This window comes from Urocampus carinirostris, chromosome 17 (assembly GCF_059441175.1).
Source record: "Urocampus carinirostris isolate Australia breed hairy pipefish chromosome 17, RoL_Ucar_1.0, whole genome shotgun sequence".
Lineage (NCBI taxonomy): Eukaryota > Metazoa > Chordata > Actinopteri > Syngnathiformes > Syngnathidae > Urocampus > Urocampus carinirostris.
The window spans coordinates 31633150-31656989 of NC_142365.1; the positions used below are offsets into that span (position 1 = coordinate 31633150).

The 23840-nt window shown below is 42.7% G+C and overlaps 1 protein-coding gene across 2 annotated transcripts in view; it reads left to right on the forward strand.

Moving 5' to 3' along the window:
• The window catches only part of arhgap42a (Rho GTPase activating protein 42a), a 108864-nt gene that overhangs the window by 82476 nt on the left and 2548 nt on the right, over positions 1-23840 (forward strand). For both annotated transcript variants that reach the window (XM_088320536.1, XM_088320537.1), the window contains 10 exons: positions 229-303; positions 398-479; positions 1797-1855; positions 1917-2022; positions 7300-7459; positions 9221-9371; positions 17038-17586; positions 17864-18017; positions 22846-22923; positions 23021-23100. In XM_088320536.1, coding sequence (XP_088176662.1) covers positions 229-303; positions 398-479; positions 1797-1855; positions 1917-2022; positions 7300-7459; positions 9221-9371; positions 17038-17586; positions 17864-18017; positions 22846-22923; positions 23021-23100 — 1494 coding nt within the window. The remainder of the gene's footprint in view (positions 1-228; positions 304-397; positions 480-1796; positions 1856-1916; positions 2023-7299; positions 7460-9220; positions 9372-17037; positions 17587-17863; positions 18018-22845; positions 22924-23020; positions 23101-23840) is intronic.

Here is a 23840-nt window from a genome sequence, read left to right on the forward strand (position 1 = left end):
CTCGATACCTTCCCCGCTCTTTTGGCGGAAGGGCGGGGCTTTAAAGTCTCCGATGTCATGACTTGGCTCCTGCATCTGTATGCCAGAATAGGCCTGAGATTGGTTTTATATTTCATTTAATGTGGTCTTGAAAAACGTCTTAATTAGTCTTAAATTTGAATGGAAAAATCCTGGAGGAACCCTGATAGAAATACACGGAATAAACTGAGTAATTGTTTAATCTTGCAGGCCTCAACACTCTGGGCCTGTACCGGACTGGGGGGGTCAACTCTAAAGTGCAGCGACTAATGAGAAGCGTGTTTGGTAAAAAATGGGCCTCTAATTACTTTTCACTGCTTTCCTGATCATGATAAAAGAGTAATAGTCATGCGGAAGTCGCATCTGTTTTTATCTGCAGCTTCCACATCTTCAGACTTGAGGCTTGATGCAGACGCTTGGGACAACAAGACAATCACCAGCGGACTGAAGAATTATTTTAGGTGACTGGACTCTGACCTAAATCCTATTCAAACATATGTCCACTGTTAATGACTTGTACCTAACTCGGGTGTCAGCTCTTTAGCGCTGCCGAGCCGCTCCTTGTCGCTTTTCCAAAAATGTTTACACATTTAAAAAGATTAGGGAGAAAAATATATTTTTATTTGAATATTGTTTCTGTCGGTGGATAAACATGACACAAACACTGATCGTTTTCCAGTGCTAAAGTAAAAATGTGTGGAATAGATGTTTCATTTCAGCGAGGAGCAGTGCATTGCTTCTCTCCTCTACTCTCTCGCTCTCTTGCTCTCTACTGTCCAGAGCTGTGTTCCCAAGCTCCACTCCTTTTAAAGGGGAAGTGTCACCAAGTAAGGCAGGTGGCTGTTTTCAAGAAATCGGCCATAGACTCCAAATTTAACTTAGAAGAACAGAGGATTAAATTGCCAGTGCCTGAATGTTTGCGCTGAGAGATAAGTTATTGAATATTTGCTGTTTGATTGAGTAATGTTGAAAGAACTTTTTACTACATTTGCGGCAGAGTACTCTGTTGGAAGTGAGAAAAAGTGTGATTGCATCACTTCTGGAGAAACTGGATGAGCACAAAACTAGATTTAAGAAGTGGATTGCATCTCCAAACTACACTACTGCCACGAGTTTTATTGCAAACCAGAAGATAATAAAACGGGAAAAACCGTTCACAGTAGGTGACTGCATGAAGGAGTCATTTATGAAGATATCAGAACACCTTTTTGCAGATTTTAATAACAAAAGTGAAATAATACAGAAAAAAGACCCGCCTCTCTCCACTAAGAAAGTGAAGGGGAGTTAAAATGGAAAGCAACATTACCGAAAAGCAAATCAAGTCACTCAGCGCCAGAATACTCATTTTCCTGTGATGAGTTTTGTGATGTAATGGATTTTTTCCCTTGCTATCCATAATTATGTTCAGGCAATAAAATGTACTGTTATTCAATAATATTGTAATGAAGTTAAACTTGAGGCGGTATCCTACAACAGAGTAGTCACGTGCATCATCATCCAGGGGATGCGTTTTATCCAATTTAGTAATTTTGATAGTAGGATAACAAAGCTAATATAGATGCAAGCAGCATGCCCTCATTATGAGGTTTATACAAAGCTTTGAATTTTTGTGGCTCCAGACAAATTTTGTTTTTTGTCAACGTTTTGGGTTGCCAACCCCTAACCTAACTTATGTGCCATCTTTACATAATAGTCAGTGTTTTACCATAGTTTGATTATTTTAATTCTAAAGTTGTGCTATGAATAGTTTACTAATGGTTTGATATTTGTTTAAGCAGATGTCTGGCGGAACCTGTGCTGACATACAGACTGCACAAGGAATTCATCAAGGCTGCAAGTACGAAGGCCTTTAAATAGACTTTTTTTAAAGACTTAATTTTAAAAGTTGTCTTTTGCAGAGTATGATGACCAGAAACATCGCGTTAGGGCAATCCATGCGCTGGTCCACAAGCTACCTGACAAGAACCGAACAATGCTGGAACTCCTGACCAATCACCTCCTAAAGTTTGTGCACATACAGATTTCTAGAAAAACATATGAGACGTACCGTAATTCTGGACTATAAGCTGCTAATTTTTCCACATTTCAAAGACTCCGGCCTGCAATACAATGGTGTTTATTCTTTTTTTTTTTTTTGGTGAGGCAGGTGTGGTTGTGTGACATTGGAAGCACGGCAGGCATTTCTTAATCAACTAGAGCCTCAGTAAATTTTAATTATATTGGCATGAACATGAACGCATGAGTATGACAAAAACATCCTCAAAACAAAACTCAATGTACTTTCTAAAATTCAGAAGCCCGTACAATAATCAGGGATCAGAATTTTCCGCGGATCCGCGGATTTCCGCTGTTTTTGAACCCCAAAGGTCATTCCCGTAAATCGTCTAAATTCGATAAGAAAATATTTTGGGGGGGGTGAGGTATGATACGTGACTGTTTCATCACCCCAAGTTAGCATTTAGACCATTGGTCGATAGGTTCGCTGATAACCAATCAGCGGAGCTTTTGTTCAGAGCATTGGCTTTCTCAAACATGGCGTAAACGTTAAAATCAGCGCAAAGATCGAGGAAGTTACAGAAACTTTGAGCCAGTTCATCGCAAAGTGTGATGTTCCAGGGAAAGCAAAGTGTCTATACTGTGTCGATCTGATCAATTATGGTACGCGAGGTTGTGTGGCACTGATCGATCATGCTAAAATGAACAAGCACAAAGCAAAAATAGCTTGCCGGCGATCAAATTATGCACTCGGATCCGCATTTAAAATCGGCAGCCACCGGTTCAACATTATTGGCCGTTTCAAATCCTTCCACTTCAAATACTAGCAGCAGTCAACCACTGGTTCCCCTGTGTGACAGAAAATCCCAATCTGAGGTATTTATAAATCTATTTATTTATGAAATAATTTTATCTTTTGTGTTTATACAATATTTAGAACAGGATAAACAAAATTTAAAATTTGTTATAAACATGATTAAAATAGATTATTTTGTATCATCATGATCATGTTCAATATTACGAATGCTTTTAATGTCAATATATTTTTAAATTTATATATATATATATATATATATATATATATATATATATATATATATATATATATATATATATAATACCTCCTCCTTGATCTGCTACCTTATCGTGGTGGAGGAGTTTGTGTGTCCCAATGATCCTAGGAGCTATGTTGTCGGGGGCTTTAAGCCCCTGGTAGGGTCACCCATGGCAAACAGGTCCTAGGTGAGTGGCCAGACAAAACACAGATCAGAAGACCCCTAATGATGAGAAAAAACTTTGGTCCTCGATTTCCCTCGCCCGGACGCGGGTTACCGGGGCCCCCCTCTGGAGCCAGGCCTGGAGGTGGGGTCCGCTGGCGAGCGCCTGGTGGCCGGACCCTTACCCACGGGGGCCGGCCGGGCACAGCCCGAAGGGACGACGTGGGACCCTCTTCCCATGGGCTCACCACCTGTAGGAGGGGCCAAAGGGGTCGGGTGCGCAGAGAGCTGGGTAGCAGCCAAGGGAGGGGTCCTTGGCGCGACGATCCCTGGCTACAGAAACTGGCTTTTGGGACATGGAATGTTACCTCTCTGGCAGGGAAGGAGCCCGAGTTGGTGCGTGAGGTTGAGAAATTCCGACTAGATATAGTCGGACTCACCTCTACGCACGGCTTGGGCTCTGGTAACAGTCCTCTCGAGAGGGGTTGGACTCTCTTCCACTCTGGAGTTGCCCGTGGTGAGAGGCGCAGAGCCGGTGTGGGCATATTAATTGCTCCACGGCTCGGCGCCTGTACGTTGGGGTTCACCCCGGTAGACGAGAGGGTAGCCTCCCTCCGCCTTCGAGTGGGGGGACGGGTCCTGACTGTTGTTTGTGCTTATGCACCAAATAGCAGTTCGGAGTACCCACCCTTCTTGGGGTCCTTAGAGGGTGTGCTTGAGAGCGCGCCCCCTGGGGACTCCCTCGTACTGCTGGGAGACTTCAACGCTCACGTGGGCAATGACAGTGAGACCTGGAGGGGCGTGATTGGGAAGAACGGCCCCCCTGACCTGAACCCGAGTGGTGTTTCGTTATTGGACTTCTGTGCTCGTCATGGTCTGTCCATAATGAACACCATGTTCAGACATAAGGGTGTCCATATGTGCACTTGGCACCAGGACACCCTAGGCCGTAGTTCGATGATCGACTTTGTCATCGTTTCGTCGGACCTGCGGCCGCATGTTCTGGACGCTCGGGTGAAGAGAGGGGCGGAGCTGTCAACTGATCACCACCTGGTGGTGAGTTGGCTTCGATGGTGGGGGAAGATGCCGGCCCGACCCGGCAGACCCAAGCGTGTTGTGAGGGTCTGTTGGGAACGGCTGGCAGAATCTCCTGTCAGAAGAAGTTTCAATTCGCACCTCCGGCAGAACTTCGCCCATGTCCCGAGGGAGGCGGGGGACATTGAGTCCGAGTGGACCATGTTCCGCGCCTCCATTGTCGAGGCGGCTGATCGGAGCTGTGGCCGTAAGGTAGTCGGTGCCTGCCGCGGCGGCAACCCTCAGACCCGTTGGTGGTCACCGGCGGTGAGGGATGCCGTCAAGCTGAAGAAGGAGTCTTATCGGGCCTTCCTGGCCTCTGGGACTCTGGAAGCAGCTGGCAGGTATCGGCTGGCCAAGCGGAATGCGGCTTTGGCGGTTGCCGAGGCAAAAACTCGGGCATGGGAGGAGTTTGGCGAGGCCATGGAAGCCGACTTCCGAACGGCTTCGAGGAAATTCTGGTCCACCATCCGACGTCTTAGGGGGGGGAAGCGGTGTGCCATCGACACTGTGTATAGTGCCGATGGGGCGCTGCTGACCTCGACCCGGGACGTTGTGAATCGGTGGGCGGAGTACTTCGAAGACCTCCTCAATCCTACCGGCACGTCTTCCTCTGGGGAAGCAGAGCCTGAGGACTCTGGGTTGGGCTCTCGTATCACTGGGGTTGAAGTCACCGAGGTTGTCAAAAAACTCCTCGGTGGCAGGGCCCCGGGGGTCGATGAGATCCGCCCGGACTTCATTAAGGCTCTGGATGTTGTGGGCGTGTCATGGTTGACGCGCCTCTGCAACATCGCGTGGACATCGGGGACAGTGCCTCTGGACTGGCAGACTGGGGTGGTGGTTCCCGTCTTTAAGAAGGGGGACCGGAGAGTGTGTTCCAACTACAGGGGAATCACACTTCTCAGCCTCCCTGGTAAGGTCTATTCAGGGGTACTGGAGAGGAGGGTCCGCCAGGAAGTCGAATCTCGGATTCAGGAGGAACAGTGTGGTTTTCGTCCTGGCCGTGGAACACTGGACCAGCTCTATACACTCTTCAGGGTCCTTGAGGGTGCATGGGAGTTTGCCTGTCCGGTCTACATGTGTTTTGTGGACTTGGAGAAGGCATTCGACCGTGTTCCTCGGGAGGCCCTGTGGAGGGTGCTTCGGGAGTATGGGGTACCGCACAGTCTTATCCGGGCTGTGCGGTCCCTGTATGCCCGGTGCCAGAGTCTGGTCCGCATTGCCGGCAGTAAGTCGGATTCGTTCCCGGTGAGGGTTGGGCTCCGCCAGGGCTGCCCTTTGTCACCGATTCTGTTCATAACTTTTATGGACAGAATTTCTAGGCGCAGCCTTGGCGGGAATGGAGTCCGGTTTGGGGGCCTCAGCATTGCGTCACTGCTTTTTGCAGATGACGTGGTGCTGTTGGCTTCCTCAAGCCGTGATCTTCAGCTCTCGCTGGAGCGATTCACAGCCGAGTGTGAAGCGGCCGGGATGGGGATCAGCACTTCCAAGTCCGAGGCCATGGTTCTCAGTCGGAAAAGGGTGGTATGCTCCCTCCGGGTCGGGGAGGAGGTCTTGCCCCAAGTGGAGGAGTTCAAGTATCTTGGGGTCTTGTTCACGAGTGAGGGTAGGATGGAACGGGAGATCGACAGACGGGTCGGTGCAGCGTCTGCCGTCATTCGGACCCTGTACCGGTCTGTCGTGGTGAAGAGGGAGCTGAGCCGAAAGGCAAAGCTCTCGATCTACCGGTCGATCTACGTCCCTACCCTCACCTATGGTCATGAACTTTGGGTCATGACCGAAAGAACTCGATCCCGGATACAAGTGGCCGAAATGAGTTTCCTTCGCAGGGTGGCTGGGTTCTCCCTTAGAGATAAGGTGAGAAGCTCAGTCATCCGGGAGGGACTCGGTGTAGAGCCACTGCTCCTCCGCGTTGAGAGGAGCCAGTTGAGGTGGCTCGGGCATCTAATAAGGATGCCTCCTGGACGCCTCCCTCGGGAGGTGTTCCGGGCATGTCCCACCGGCAGGAGGCCCCGGGGGCGGCCCAGGACACGTTGGAGAGACTATGTCTTTCGGCTGGCTTGGGAACGCCTCGGGGTCCCGTCGGATGAGCTGGAGGAGGTGGCTGGGAATAGGGACGTCTGGGCTTCCCTTTTAACGCTGCTGCCCCCGCGACCCGACCTCGGATAAGCGGAAGACAATGGATGGATGGATGGATATATATAATACATGGTTTCTGTTTTGTTGGATTTAATTCATTCTAGTGCAATTTTCACATAGCAAATAAGATAAATGCTGTTGAATGCTGAAGCCCCCCTGAGCCCCCCACCGGGCTCCGCCCTGGACCCTGGCTATTTCAGCTGAAAATGAAAATCTCCATTCTGATCCCTGAATAATAACAGCCTGTACACATCCATCTTAAAGTTGGGTTGGGGCATTTGAAAACTTTAGGCTGCAATCATGACTTTGAAGCTAGGGGATTGCGGCAGAGTAACACATGATTGGCGTGCAAGTGTGCTCAAATAAACTCTTCTTTTTTTCATCTTTTTGGGGGGTTGTTCCGGGTTTGAACAGGCCTAATAAAAGTAAGATAAAAGCAGATAGGCGCAATGAAAAATAAAGCATAAGAGCCCTTTGAACTCAGTTGGGCATTGTAACACATACTTAACAGGGAAAATTTAAACTTTCAACTTTTTAAAGGACACCCTAAATTACGCATCCCACCCTTAACCCCTCCCAAGTGATAGATTGACACTTGCAGATACAGTCCGCAAACGAGTGTTTCTCCCTTAAATTTCTGGATGTGGCTTTTAATCAGGTGTGTTCTGTTTTCCTAAATTTATGGTAATTGCACTTAAGTCCTGAGGATGACAGTATTTATTATTTGGGATAGTCAACGACCATACAGTACATTTTTAGCGACTGGTTCACTGCATCCAATTGTTAATCAATGTAAGAACCAGCCATGAATATTTGTCATGTCCAGTTTTCAGTTAGCTATTTTTGGTGTATGCAGGGTGTCGTCCCATAGTGCCCAGAACATGATGACAGTCTCTAACCTGGGCATGATCTTTGGTCCTACGTTGATGAGGTCACAGGAAGAGACGGTGGCCGCCATGATGAACATCAAGTTCCAGAATATCGTGGTAGAGATCATTATTGAGAACCACGAAAAGGTGCACACATATATACACTTATAGATAAACACACACAATACAGTATGTCACAAGTGAAGCTGGCAACAAAAGTCAGTACAGGCCAAAGATGCTACACCGCAAAATATCCAAACAAAGCCCTGTTTGTCATTTTCCTTCCAAACAAAATACCATGTGAGTTGTTACTCTTACTATGTGTGAATAGGGTGTGTTCAATTTGAAGTACAGGTCATACAGTCTGTCATACTGGTCCTGAAACTCTAAAGATGGCACACCATGGCAAAGAACTCGCTGGAGACCTTAAAAAAATTGTGGTACTACATAAGCTAAGGCTATAAGAAGATTGCCAACACCCTGAATTTGAGCTTCAGTACAGTGGCTAAAATCCTCCAGCGTCTAAAGAAAATCAGGATCCACTCACAACAGCGCTTGTTTTAAACGTGCCAAGAAGACGATTGAACGTGCACAGCGTCACATCTAAATGTTTTCTTAGAATGATATGTAAGCCTTTAAGTACTGTTTTAGACCATACACCACACAATACATGAAATTGGTCCGTATGGCTGTCGCCTCAGAAAGAAACCTCTTCTGAAGGGTGTCCACGAGAAAGCCCGCTAAAGGTTTGCTGAGGATATGTCAACAAAGGCCATGGCGTACTAAAACAAAATACTCTGGTCTGATGAGACAAAGATTAATTTATTTGGCTAAGATAGTGGGAAGCACGTGTGGCGGCAACCAGGTGAGGAGTACCAGGTGAAGATGATTGTGTCATGCCTACAGTTAAGCATGTTGGTGGGAATGTCATTGTTTGCGGCTGCATGAGTGCAACTACAGTTGGGGAGTTGGATTTGATTGAGGAAAACATGAACTCAAGCATGTACAGACGCTGCCCTACTTACGAATGAGATACGTTCAGGACGATCAATCGTAAGTTGAATTTGTTCGTAAGTTGCTTCAGTCCTATATTTTGTATGGAATGTGTGTTTGAGGCTTGTATAAGTAACATGTATTGTTTTACTAAATAATAAACATTTCATAAAATTATATGCTCTATAAAGATACATAAAGTTAAGTTTTAACTTACTTTTGGAAAATGAGCTTCAAGAATTCCTCCTTCGTGGTAGAAAGTGGCCAAAAAAAAGCGAACCAACCATTTTCTCAACCGCATCAAGCTTTCTTATTCCACTTTCATTTCAAATTAAACTGCTTGTCTCTTCTTTACACTTTACACCAACCATATTGAATGAATGCACGAGATATTAAACAATAAAAATATCAAAGTTCTTTGCGTGCTGTTGATACAATATAGTATGTTTACACACGAACCAGGAAGAGGAAACCGGATTTCTTCTTCGGGGTAGATTCTGGGTGAGCTCTCACAGCGCCACACACCGGTAGCTGCAGAAAGAAACTACAATACTGTCCTGTACTTGGAAAAGGGTGCACAATACAAAGGAGGATTAAGCGAGGAGGATTAAGGCAGTTTCGCAAAATCATGGTGGCCACACAAAATGTTGATACTTCAGGAACTTTCACCTTAGGGTGTACCCCTTTTTGTTACCAGGGATTTAGCTATGGCTTTATTTTGAGTTTTTTTAAGGGTGAAAATAAATTTACACCGTTATATAAGCTTTACAGAGACTACCTTTTATTGTGTCAAAGCGATGTTACTTCAGTGTTGTTCAAATAAACATAACGAAATCAGTGCAGAAATGTGAAGGGTATACTTTTGTGACATACTGTTCATGTTGATACTTTGTGCTGCGTTGTTGCGGTTGTCAGATATTTGGCGAGGCCCCCGACTTGTCACCACTGTTACCTCCGGCGCCATCTTCCCGGACGACCCCACGAAGGAGCAAAGCCATTTGTCTGTCTTCAGGGAAAAGAAAGGCCCGCCTCTACCCGCCTACTCTCTGCCTTGCAGACAATGACAGTGAGTACTTTAAGACATCCAACGTTGAAAATACAAAACATTACACATTATTATATTTCCAGATTTTCACACCGATTAGGTGCACTGTTTTAAAGGGCTGACTATCCTTTGTTCGAATTATTTTTTTGTCGGCTCATATGGCGCACTGGCCTATTAGACACGTGTCTCCCGCATCTGCCTTTAATGCCACAAGTGTGCGTATCAAAAAAAAAAAGCATGGGACCAAAGTTTAATTGAGCATTATTAAGTATTTATCACAAAGTAAAACACCAGATTAAAACAAAATTGTAAAAATAGCCCAAACAATTTGTTCTCACTGTTTTACACAAAGACCTCGTACTCTTCATCCTCCGTCTCGGACATAAAAAAGCTGAATCCAAAGCTTCATTATCTGAGTCACATTCCGTGTCGTGTGGCCCTTCGGGAATTGTGCCAGCTTTTGAAAACAATCGAACGACAGTCCAAACAGAACGGCATGGTTTTTCAAAAACTCATGTTACATTATTTAAATCCTAAATATATGATCATTGCAAGATTTACAAACAAAATTGGCATGAAAGTTTCAACTTTTTCGTGTTTGACTTTTTTATTCTGAAACAAAGTTAACAATTTTCATGGCTTAGAGAAATACAGAAAAAAAAAGGAAATAATTAAACAAAATGAATAAAGTAAATAGAATAATAATAATAATGACATGTTTAACTCTGACCAATTGGCAAATTCTTGAGCATATATCATTTTCATATTGGGAATGTGTATTATAATTATAAATGTCCCCCCCCCCCCTAGACCCCATAAAAAAAAGACAACCACAAACAATTTGTTGACAAAAATCTGACTAGCAGGTTTAATTACACACAGTATATACGATAGCGGCAACGTCCATGATTCGACCTATAGCTGCAACGCAGACGATTCAAATTTTCATGGGGAATCCCACACAGCTGTCCTCTGACATATCTGCCGAAAAAGGCACGCTGTGCGGTAGGGCGCGGCTAACATTTTGAATGAAATATGAGACTTTTTTTGTGAGCCTTTTGGGCGTGAAAATACGGATAATATATCCACCCTATACCATATAATCGTGCATTTTTGAAATTCTTCTAGTTCAAGATTTTTTCATTTATCTAGTCTAGACTATATTACAGAAATCCTGATTTGCGTTTGTATGTGTGTGTTCATATGTGGCTTATAGGTTCTGAAACGGATAAACAGATTTTCTTAAAAACTTACACAGTAGTACCTTAGGCCTTTGGGAGTGTATTTAGCTAGGTTTTGTGTCAAGGCACCCTCAATAAACACCAACAAAATCGATAAACAGTGCTTTCGTAAACAGGGGGCTCTGGAGTTGCATGCTGTCATACTGCTTTTTGGCACCCTCTAGTGGCTCATTGGCGCTTTTTCAACAAACCACAGCCCAACAACCTCGCTCAAGTAGGATGCCCAAGAGCGTCAGAGGAAGCTGACATAACTACCCTATCTTGCTGGCTTCAAAAACCTTGTGAAAGGCTGGGCAAAAAAATTGGAAGAAAAAGTGGTGCGGTTTAGTCACCTTGATTCTCCGTTGTTTGAACAGAGGCTGCCCTACTTACGAACGGGATACGTTCCGGACGATCGAATTTGTTCGGAAGTTGCTTCAGTGCTATTTTTTGTATGTTTAAGGTTTGTATAAGTATGTTTAAGGCTTGTATAAGTAACCTGTATTGTTGTGTCCTAAAAAAAAAACATTTCATGAAATAATATGCTTTGTAAATATAAATAAAGTTGAGTTTCTCTTACTTTTGAAAGATGCGCTTCCAGAGGTCCTCCTCCGTGGGAAAAAGTGGCCGAAAAAAAGTGTTCCGAGCATTTCTTAACCGCACCAAGCTTTCTTATTCCGCTTTCATTTTAAAAAGAAATGGCTGGCCTCTTCTTTACACATTACATCAACCATATTAAATGAATGCATGAGATATTAAACAAGGAAAATGTCAAAGTTCTTAGCACACTGGAGATAGTATAGACATAGACAGTATAGAATGTTTACACAGAACTAGAAAGAGGAAACTTTTTTTTTTTCTTCCGGGTGGATGCTGGGTAAACTCTTACAGCACCACACGCCGGTAGAGGCGGAAAGAAGCACTACAGTTATGTCCTATACTCTGAAAAAGGTGCCCACAATACAAAATCTAACTCACAGCAATGTCGGAATATTTTCGACATCCTGAAAAAAAGTTTGTATCTACCGTTTTACGTAAGTCGAATGGTCGGAAGTAGGGGAGCCTTTGTATTATCCTTGTGCTTTTTAGCACTCATATTCGTTCGCACTTCACTACATGTGTCAAACTCATGGGCCAAATGTGGCCGGCCACATAATTTTATGTGGCCCGCCAGATAATGCTGTGAAAAGCACAAGAGAAAAATTAGCTCATGGCATCAATGACCTGCAGTTTTAGATATGTCCACTGAAGTTTTCCAAAGCCAGGCACCACTCTCAAAGCACCCACCGGAGCCGTATTCGGTGACTTTACTAGGGAACATCTATGAAGCCCAACTTAAAGTTGTTTTACTTAAATAAAAGTCACTGATGTGCTGTTTAAGGCAATAGGGAAAAAAAACACAAACTTTATAAATTTCACCATGGTGTCTTGGCAGAAGTTTAAAGCTTGCATGAGTTTCCCGAGTTAGATAAATTGAAGTGGAATTGAATTCAATTGTTGTTCTGCTTTTTTTCTTTTGCTTCGTTTTTACAAATGCAGTTATAAACATTTACAATAGGTTAAATATTAGTGGAGAAAAATTTATTGATGAAAAAAAACAAACACAATAATTGTTGTTTTAATTAAATCATACATCACTGAATAATGATTTGAATGTGAGCCTTCAAAAAGACCCCCAGTCGCCATATAACACTTTTTTCACAGTTTTTATTTTACTAGTCCGGCCCTGTGAAAAAGTTTTTTCTACCATGTACCCCCTGAGTTAAAACCACTGATCTAAAAAAATGAATTGGTTAAAAATAAAGAAGGAGTGATTTGACCAACAACTACGTTTCCAGCAATTCCCGTTGACAACAATACTCAGAGATTCAGATTCACATATACTTTATTGTCATTCTTGTACACGTGTATGCAGAACGAAATGTCGATACATCTGACCCGCACAGTTTCCTTGAATGCACAGATATAAATAAAATGTTGTATTGAGTTGGAGTATTGAAGTACTAATAATATAGTAAATAATTATAGCTATGTATAGTGTTTTACAGTAGTGCAAAGAATGCAAGAGGAGCAGCTAACCAGATGTGCAAAATGGGCAGTCAGGTAAACAAGTCACCATACAATTACAATAACACTGGAGTACGATAGTGCAGAGGAGAACAGATGTGCAAAGGAGTGGCTAGGTATAAGAGAACTGCCAGTAGTGCAAAAAAAAAAAACGGGAAAAAAAAAAACAGATGTACAGATTAGCAGTTGTGTAGGCTTACTATGCGTTTGATTGACCATTTAACAGTCTAATGGCCAGGGGGACAAAGCTGTTGCAGAACCTGGTGGTCCTGCACAGCACACTGCAGTACCTCTTCCCAGAGGCTAGCAGAGTGAACAGTCCATGATGGGGGTGAGAGGGGTCCTTAATGATGTTCTTGGCTCGGGATAGGCAGCGCTTCTGGTCAATGTCCTGAATGGAGGGGAGAGAAGTCCCGAGGATTTTCTCTGCTGTCCTCATCACCCTCCTCACACTACCCCAGTTGGAGGCACTGCAGCCTCCACACCACACAGAGATACAGCTAGTCAGGATGCTCTCTATGGTGCCCCTGTAGAATGTGATGAGGGTGGGTGGGGGCATGTGAGCTCTCCTCATCCTCCGCGGGAAGTACAGGTACTGCTGTGCCCTCTTCACCAGTGATGCAGTGTTCACGGCCCAGGTGAGTTTGTCTGTGATGTGCACCCCTAGGAACTTGGTGCTGCTGACAACCTCCACAGCCTTGTTGTTGACGAGAAGTGGGGGATGGTTGGGCTGGTTTTTCCTGAAGTCGATAATGATCTCTTTAGTTTTGTCAACATTCAGGACCAGGCTGTTGTCCCTGCACCAGCCCACCAACTGCTCCACCTCCTCTATGTAGGCCAGGTCGTTGTCGTCCCTGATGAGGCCCACCACTGTCGTGTCATCCGCAAACTTCACGATGTGGTTTGTGGCTGACTTAGGGACGCAGTCGTGTGTCATCAGGGTGAACAGCAGGGGGCTCAGGACACAGCCTTGGGGGGAGCTCGTGCTGAGGGTGATGACATCTCAGATGTTCTGACCAAGCCGCACTGACTGGGGTCTCTCAGTGAGGAAGTCCAGCAGCCAGTTCCGTAGGGGGGTGTTGAAGCCCAGGAGTCTCAGTTTGTCTACCTGGTTTTGTGGGATGATGGTGTTGAATGCTGAACTGAAGTCCAGGAACAGCATCCGCACATGGGTGTTCTTCTCCTCTAGGTGTGTCAGGCTCAGATGAAGAGCAGAGGAGATGGCATCCTGGTGGAGCGGTTTGTCCGGTAGGCAAACTGAAAGGGGTCGAGTGAGGAGGGGAGACTGGAGGTGATGTGCTCTTTAACCAGTCTCTCAAAGCACTTCATTGTGATAGGAGTCAGTTCAACGGGCCGGTAGTCGTTCAGTGTTGAGATCTCGGGATTCTTTGGCACTGGGATGATGGTAGCAATCTTGAAACATGATGGTACCGTGGCTTGGTCTAGCAAGGTGTTCAAAATGTCTGTTAGGACACAAGCCAGCTGATCGGCGCACTCCCTAAGGACCCGCCCTGGAATGTTGTCAGGGCCTGGAGCATTCCGTGTGCTGACCCTTCTCAGGGTCTTCCTCACGTCAGTTGAGTCCAGGAGGATTGCTCTTTTGTCCTGATGAGGAACCGCTTTCACTGCAGGGGTTCCATTTTGTGCCTCAAACTTCCCAAAGAAGTTTTTGAGGTCATTCAGGAAGTCCATGCAAGTGTCCCCCACTGGGGCGGTTGTTGGCTTGTATCTGGTGATGGCCTGAATGCCTTTCCCCATATCCCTACTTACAAGGTGACGGCGAGTAGCCACTACACGGCAGGGTTTTTATATGAATGCCAATGAGTGAAATTGAGAAATAAATTATCCTACAAATGTCCATGAAGATTTTGTAAATTTTGTTCTATTTAGTGTACCTCTATGTGTTAGTACATTACAAAAAGTAAAGTTATTTTTCATGGTTATTTAGCTAGATTTACAAGTTATATCAGACCCTTTTGTGGCCCTTGGTGAAAGTTTGTTTGACACCCTTGCACTACACAATACACCTGGGCTGTTAGTCATTTTGTCTGGGGGCCACATACTAGATAAATTATCTCTCGGGGGCCAGACTAGTAGATTAAAGAGAAAGAGAGAAATGGAGAAAAAGGGGGAGATTAAGAGAAAGACACAACAAATGAGAGAGAGACAGAGAGAGAAGAAAACAAAGATAGAAATGGGGAGAGCACAAAAGATAAATTTCGAAAAAGGAGAGAGGAAGAGAAAAGAAACTACAAAAAAACTACTGAAGAGAGAACAAAACAATGAGACAAAGAGAGAAGCAAAAAAGAGAAAACGGATGAGAGAAATAGACAAAGAGAAAGAAAAAGAGTGAGTGAGTCAGAAAGACTGAGAGAGAGCCAAAGTGAGAAAACAGGGAGAGAGAGAAATATGAAAAGGGGTGAGAAGGAGAAAAGGGAAAACAAGTAAAAGAAAGAATGAGAAAGTGAGAAAAAGAGAGTGAGAAAGGGAGAACAAGATAAGGTAATAATGGAATAGATAAAGGAAGACAGAGATAGAGAACAAAGAGAGATGAGAAAGAAAAGAAAAAAAGAGGGAGAGAAAGACAGACAGAGAGAGGGAGACAGACAGACATACATACAGAGAGAGATACAGACAGAGAGAGAGAGACAGAGAGAGGAGAGACAAACACACAAACAGAGGAACAGAGTGAAAGACAGACAAAGAGAGGGGGGGGGGAATACAGCAACCAGTGCAACTGATAGAAAGGCAACCAAGTACAGGGTTCGTATGGGTGCTTAAATCCTTGAAAACACTTGAATATTAATGTTGGGTTTTCAAGGTCGGGTAAATGCTTTAACCTTTGGTGTGAAGTGCTTGAAATTGTTTGAAATTTTTGCCATTGGCGTTTTTCTTGGCAGTCTGACTTGATAGTCCGCGCTTTTAAATAGAGAAAATTTTCAAAAAGTGTGTAAAAATGATGATGATGGTGGCTCATTCCTCATTATTGAGTTATCAGGTGAAGTGTTTCTGCCCCCTACTGTCACATCCAAAAGATGGGTTTATCAGACTAGTCATGGGAATTCTGGCTCTTTCGGCCCAGCTTCCAAACGGCTTCTCAGGATTTTTTTTTTTTGAGTGATATTTTATGAATAATAATAAAACATTTTGCACCAAATTATTTTTAAAAAGGAATTCCATTCGTTAGCACGTCCGCGGCGCAGTTCTGAGGTCATGGGTTCAAATCACGCTACCAGCATTCCTGTGCGGAATTTGCATCTTCTCCCTGTGCTTGCGTGGGGCTCCTCCTGGTGCACTGGGTTCCTCACAAAATTCCCAAAACATGCATGTCAGGTTAATTGGCTGGTCCAAATTGTCCCTAGGTGTGAATGAGCGAGTAAATTGTCAGTCTCTGTGTGCCCTGCGACTGGCTGGCAACCAGTTCAAGGTGTCCCCTGCCAACTGCCCACAGAAAGCTGGTAGGGGGTCCAGCAGCCACGCAACCCTGCTAAGGATAAGCGGTGCACATAATGGATGGATGGAATTTTATGTTTTGCAGCAGATCTCTGAAAAACACATGAAATATGAATTAAAATATTCACAGATCTACAAAAAAATGTAAAATACTGAACAATTTTAGATTTTTATACACTGAACAGGTTTAAAGTTGAACAACAACACAAAATCATTAAAAATGCAAAACTATTACATTTAAATTATTAATATTAATCTTTAGTGCTATAAATAAATTATAGATGCAAAAAATGACTATTTACAATTTTATTTTAACCAATTTAGACACAGAACCTCTGAAAAATAAAATATATAATATATTAAACCTGCTAGTCGGAATTTTGTCAACAATAAGCACAACAAAAAGCTAAAGATGAGCAGTCTCTGAGATTGAATGCACACTCTGCTTCGGAGCAATCAATATCATTAGTCCAAATTTGGATAATTTTTTTCTGCTTTTTAAAATAAAATACTTTGTTTCTTCTCTTTTTTTTTTTTTTTTTTTTTTTTTTTTGTCTTCCGTATTAAACTCCATTATTACCCAACACCTATAGAGACCTTTCCGTGTCTGTAAGCAAGTGTGACGTATTGAAGCTGCCCCGTGCATTGTTGGAGCAGAATGGCAGAATTCATTTCAGTTTATAGCCGATTGACACTAAATTATATCCATAAATAGGAACAGCGCAAAATAGCACAAAGTATCTGCTAGCAGCAAGATAGCGACTTTATATTAGTCATCAAAGCTAACGAAAAAAAACATTATTTTGATCGGTGCCGGATTTTTCCCTTGAAGGTCCTGGAAAATATTAAATTGGACTTGAAAGTGCTTAAAAATGGCCTACAAACATTGAAAGTAATATGTGCTGTGTGTATATGATTGCCATAAACATTTGATTTTACGTAAACAGGTGATACCTTCAGCAGCAGCAGTCCTGGTGCTACTCCCATGGGCAGTCAGGAGTCGCTGTCATCACACTCCTCTGAGAAGAATGGCACATCTCAAACATCATCCTCAGCTCCAGCCGAGATGGTCCCCTCCACTCAAGTCCTTTCGCCTCCTTCTTTCTCCTCAAACGGATGTGATGGAAAATGGACCACATTGGATGAACACGCGTCCTTGTCGGCCGCATCCTCCGTTGTGTCCTTGCGCTCCACGACTGAGCACACAGAATCCACCGTCTCCCTGTCCTCCGCCAAGCAGTCCAAATCACTTTCCTCTTCGTCCACCGTGCAGCTCTCCTCTTCAGGATCCCCGGCAGGAGATGCCCATCCTGTCCCAAGGACCACGCCCGTCTCATCCCTGAGAAGCTTACGAGACAAGACCAATGAGACTTCAATGCCTCACCACCGGACTGAGGCCTACAGGACACCATCTTCATCTTCGTCCTCCTCCTCTTCATTGTTCCCTTACCCGCTGTCCACTTCGTCATCTCTCACTTCCCTGCATATTACAGAAGGTGTGCAACATCTTACACTGTGATATATTTATTTGTGTATAAGCATTTTTTTTTTAAATCTAAAAATAGCTTTAAGCTTGGGTGCACCCAAAGTTGGGTAGAATACCCAAACATTTTACTCAAGTAAGCGTACTGCTACTTCAGAAGAAGGTTGTTATATCTAAACACCTTCCCTCTTTCAAACAAACAGACATACTTAGGTCCCAAATGAAAACATCATCACCGCTTTGCTCACGGGTGATAAGTACTCAAAGTCTTGTCATGTTTCCTATTTCAGACTACCGAAGCTGCCACGGCTCTGTGCAGAGTTTGGCCTCACTTGACCCTAGAGAGACTACGCTAACACGAAAAATGGCACGTGTACCACGAGGCTTGGACACCTTGACTGCACTAACTCTGTCCACCAACGGCTACCAGAGGCCAGGATCAATGTAGGTGTACCCAATTACTGTAAATTCCAGACTACAGAGAGCACCTGATTAAAAGCCGCAAGAGCAAATTTAAGTAAGAATTGTGCCGCAATTAAGACACTTGTTTGCAGACTATATCTGCAGCTGTCAATCTTAACCAACTAGTGCAGCTCTCAATATTCATTAAATTGGCATTAACAGGTTGTGTTCAAATCCAGCTACCAGCATTCCTGTGTGGAGTTTGCATGTTCTCCTCATGCCGGTTGGGTTTCCTCTGGGTACTCCGGTTTCCTCACACATTTTAAGAATTGAGCGTAAGAATGGTTGTCTCTCCGTGCCCCGCTACTGGCCGGCAACCAGTTGAGGGTGTCCCTGACCACTGCCTAAGGTGGCTGGGATGGGCTCCAGCACCCCGTGACGGTGAGGAGGAGCAGTGCAGATAATGACGGGATGGATGGATATACGCAGGGGTATGTCATGGTTTGGGGGCTGCAGTCCCTCTTTTCTCCAAAAGATGTTACCAATACTTCAGCCCCTCTCACTTTTCCTCTCCCCATGTGTTTTCAAGTAGAGGATTAGCCACCTCTACTATTACACCCCGGGCTCTCACCTGACGTTGCTAATTCCTTTTGATTTTAGAAGACCAACCAAGACAGCAAGCTTTTTCTCCCACAACCTTTTTCCAATTCCTACCTCGTTCCAAGTTCACCCACTGCAAGACCTGACACTCCAAACCACCTACTTCCCGTTTCGCCCCATGTTCGTCCACTCAAGCTGTCTTTCTCAAAGGTACTCCCAAAGCTCCCCTTCAAGATGTTTCTTTACCCCAAGAACCCTTTTCTAGTTTTCCTCACAAGCCCCCTTCAAGATCTCCACAGCAGTTCCGATCCCACACCCACTTCTCACCAGTAAAGTTTTTTTTGGTTGCTCTTAAATAAACCTCCCCCTAGTGGGGTTTGATCTCATCTCCTATATTCTGTCCCCCTTGTGTCCTCCATTTGGGTCCGTCCGACACCTAGTGACAGAGTGCAACAAAAATATTCTCAAACCAAAACTCAATGTACTGTACTGACTGCATTTCAGAAGCCTGTACGATCACGCATGGTCTGCTACGCAAATTACCTTAAGCTCTACCATCCCTTTGCACACATGACAAAGTGATAGAGAAGAGACAAGTATCGCTACTGCTACATAAAGAAAATCATTATACATAATTGCTTGGAATCTTTTTAACAGGTAGTGTCACCTGATTGAATAATTGAGTGTGGTTGAGCATGTAATTAATTGGTTGAGCATGTAATTATCAGGTATAATTTTCCTATTAGGCCAAAAACTTTTGTGTCATATTAGGCTGTTATGGGTCAGCACTGTCAGCACTAACTTGAGTCAGCATGTATTATTCTTTGTAGTAAAAGCAATACTTGACCTCCTCTTTATCACTTTTACCTTATCTTATTTTATTCTTACCTTATTTTATTCTAATTTTTTTTGCACATATTTATTTATTCCTATTTATGCGTGCACTTGTGGTGGAGCTCAAATTTCGTTATACGTGTATAATGACAATAAAGGCTTTGAATTCAGTTTGTCATGAGCGAAACGATGGGAGAACTTACGATCAGTTGCATGGCACGGCAAGTGTACAGGCTGTTGTGATTTTACGGGCTTCTGAATTTTTGTCAGTAGAGTACATTGAGTTTTGTTTTAAACATGTTTTTGTCAGACTCCTGCATATATGTTAATGACAATGTAAATATTGTAGGAATATTGACTGCTGCGCTAGTTGATTAAGATTGACAGCTATGGACACCTTCAGCTAACGAGCGACCCAAAAAAAAGCTACATCATATTGTATGTAGGTATTTAAAGTGAATAAAAAGTAGCAGGGTCATTTTTCCTCTTATGTGCAATTTCAGCGTGGCAACCTTAACTCAAAAAAATGTCTAATAGTCAATGTTTTCAACATTTCATCTGAAAGAGGGACTTTCAAACTAGTAAGAGAATTGTGTTGGTCCAGCTCAGGATATGCTTCTTGAATATTTTCTTGACGAATTACTTCACACATAGGCCAAATGTCCAATTCTTTCTTAGTGCTCTCTTTCACTGAGATCTGCCACTTTCCTTATTCTTCCATCCTCTCTGTCCATTCCCCGCCCCTCTCTTTCTCTCTCTCTCTCTATCTCTCTCTCTCTCTCTCTCTCTCTCTCACACACTCTCTTCATTAAGATAAGCTTGTCTTCTCTTAGAGCACATATGTCAGAGTGAAGGCCCGCGGGCCACATTAGGCCCGCGAGAGGGTTTTACCTGGCCCGCGTGACGATATCAATATATTATTAGATCCGGCCCGCATGCCGCTGCAAGCCAGCAGCCCGCAGTACGCATGAATACTACATTTCCCACAATGCAACGGGGACGCGCCAAGCGGGAGCAAAGCGGGAGGCGGTTTGATTTATTCAGCAGTCGATCAGCAGCAGTCATTAGCATAACAGCAAAAATTAGCCCACAGATACCCATCAACAATGGCTAAACGGAAGGTGGACACTGAAAACCGGGGCTTTCAAACAAGGTGGGAGTTGGAGTACATGTTCACGGAGGTAGCTGGAAAACCTGTGTGTCTGCTATGTGGAGAAAGTGTGGCGGTGATGAAAGAGTATAATATTAGACGGCATCATGAAACAAAACACACGCCTCAAACAAGTAATGTAGAGTTGTAGTAATACAGTACTGTATATAAATGTATGTAAATACAGTAATAATACAGTAATGTTTCCTGTGCAATTACACATTTGAAGTTTTTACTCCGTTCAAGTTTAAAAGTTAAATATGCACATAAAGAAGGTCTTGTTTTTTGTTGTTCCCCTCGGGAATTTTAAAGCTTTATTGTCTATGTTGACTATGTTGTTTTTGTTTGCCGACTCTGTCCTGGGAGTGTTTCTTGTTTTTCGGCTTTTCGTGGAAAATAGATCTTGATGTGGACAACAGTCTTTTGATAAAATTGTCTCCTATTTAGCAGAGAAAATGACTTTTGATTGTTACTATTTGTTAATCAGTAATTCCTTTTTTTCACACTAACCCAGAGAAAGCACAGAAAGGAAAGTCAATGTACATTTGAGCAGGACAGATGAGGTCCAGTGTGTTGATTGCTATTGGTTTTAAGTAACAAGAGATTTTTGCACTTTATTTTATTGTATTTCGAGGCAATATTTTTTTTTAATAATTTCAGATGATTGAATGATAGAAAATGGTTATGAGTTGTTGTTATGAGATATGTTATGAGTTTTTTATATAAAGGACATTTGTATTTTGTGCCTGCTGAAATTAAAAATGACTGACAGAGTCATAAGAAAATATTGCTTTATTTATCCAATCATATTGTAATATATTTGTTGTGTTTTCAGTAGGTTAAATCTTGATTTCAGTAAAGATTGGACAGTCCGGCCCTCGGCTTGTAGCCAAATGTTTTATTTGGCCCTCCGTCCATTTGACTTTGACACCCCTGTCTTAGAGTCCAATACAGCAAATGAAAACATGATAGTTTGATAATAAATACCAATACACCAAAAACTTAATATTTAAATCTCACACTGACCCTGTCGCTAATGTGGTGCTAAAGAAGTGAGTACAGCATGATTACTGTGAAATATTTTTAACATGTTTATTAACCTTCCATCCATCCATCCATTATCTGCACCGCTTATCCTCAGTAGGGTCGTGGGGGTGCTGGAGCCCATCCCAGCTATCTCCGGGCAGCAGGCAGGGGACACCCTGAACTGGTTGCCAGTTAGTCGCAGGCTACACAGGGACAGACAATTCACTCGCTTGTTCACACTTATGGACAATTTGGATCAGCCAATTAACCTGAAATGCATGTTTTTAGAATGTGGGAGGAAACTCGAGTTATCAACCATTTTATCAAAATTACACATAAAAATATTCGTTCTCACTAGTATAAATAAGTGTAAGGGGGTGGACATGTTATGCTTTTCCCGTAAACCATAATAAAACATTGAAAGGGTTGATAAAAAGGTGGCACTTACTCCTCTTTGAATGTTTTTTTTCTCCAAAATAATTGCTACATCAGAGATTCATGTTACTGAAAACTCTTATCAGATTTTAAACATGAAAAATTCACTAATAACTGAAATTTACATTAGGCGAGGAATAATATCATTAAGGCAATACATAAATGATGAAAAAATATTATTTTTATTTGATTTTTCTCACTTAGATTTGTAATAGAAGTCAATCAAACATGACTGGGGACTTATGCATTTTACTGTTCTTGTACTATAAACAAAGTTATTTTTTTAAATGAATTTATCCCGCATACATATACGTATGCATACGCATACGTACCCTATGTTGAAGGGAAGTTAAACATACAAGAACATCTTTAAAAAATAAATGTAAAGCCATTTTTACACAAAATATGCCATTTTATGTCACTGGGACTCAAATGGCACTGAATAACTGGAATGAACCAGCAGCTTTTTATATAGATATATAGTTATATAGAGACTACATTTTGAGCATTTAAGTATTCACAAATGAAAGTGTCCTTTTGCTGTTTCGGACTGAATGGAATGAAGGATAACACTTAAGTGCAGCCAAGGAAAACAATTAGAGCAGTTCAGAAAGAACAGAGACACATCTGTAGTGTCACATTTTACCTGGTGCTCGTTGGTAGCCTCACATATTGCTTTTTGTATGGCCTGGGATACAATTTTGTGCAGCAGCAGCTTGGGATACAACTTTGTAGTCTGGAATTTACAGTATTATAATCTACCATCAATATATGGCATTAGTATTGTAACGACGGGAACACATCTCACGTTTTTGTGTATTCCAGCCAATCTGTCCAAGGACAAAAACAATTACGTGAAAGTTCTGTGTTCTCCTCAGCTTTGGATATTTGTGCTTCTGGAAGGTTTGTAGGTTCATTATTTAGTTGAAGTTTTCAAATTGTTTTTTTTTTTTGTTTTTTTTACAAACAACAATTTTTAAATATTTAATTTTTTTGGCAGGGAAGCAAAAGCACTGTACTCCTGCGTGGCTGAACACAGCCACGAGCTCAGCTTCCCACATGGGGCGCTGTTTTCAAACGGTGAGAATTTTTTTTTTTGCCTGCATATGTCATGATCATTAAATAATGAAACCCCCCTTCTCCTTGAGGTAGTTTATAATTACGATAAATACAGCACAAATAATTTAGGCACTGCTTGATACAAATTAAATTACTACTTAAACTTCAACTGTATAAAAGAATAAAAAGAAATATTTTTATTAAAACTTTTTGAAAAGAAAAGCCAATAGTCAAACGTTAAAAAAAGCAGCAATGTCACCAAAATACAATTGCTGTATAACAATGTCAACTAAAGAACTTAAATACCTTCCATACTGCCTGGAAAATACGGCATGTTGTAATTGATGATGTCCTTTAATAAGTAGCAAAGTAACGGATCATGTTGTAGCGACAGTTGAGTTACAGGATTTCATTCACAACTCGTTACAGAGATAAGTAATTGCATTCTACAGGGTTTGTACACATTCTTGAAATCCTTGAATTTTATTGTTGTTTTCAAGGTCAGGAAAATGATTTAATTTTTGGGGTGTAGTGCTTGAAAATGCTTGAAATTGTTGCCATTGCCATGTTTCTTAGTAGTCTGACTATAGACCAAATAAAGAAAATCTTGGAAAAAGTGGGTGAAAATGATTGCAATACGCCTGTTCTGGTGGCTTGTCATTATAGCGTTGTCATTTGAAGCTTTACTGCCCCCCACTGGTCGCACCCAAGAGGACAGCTCTATTTAGGAAACCTGCTTTTTTGGCTCCGCTCACTGAGAA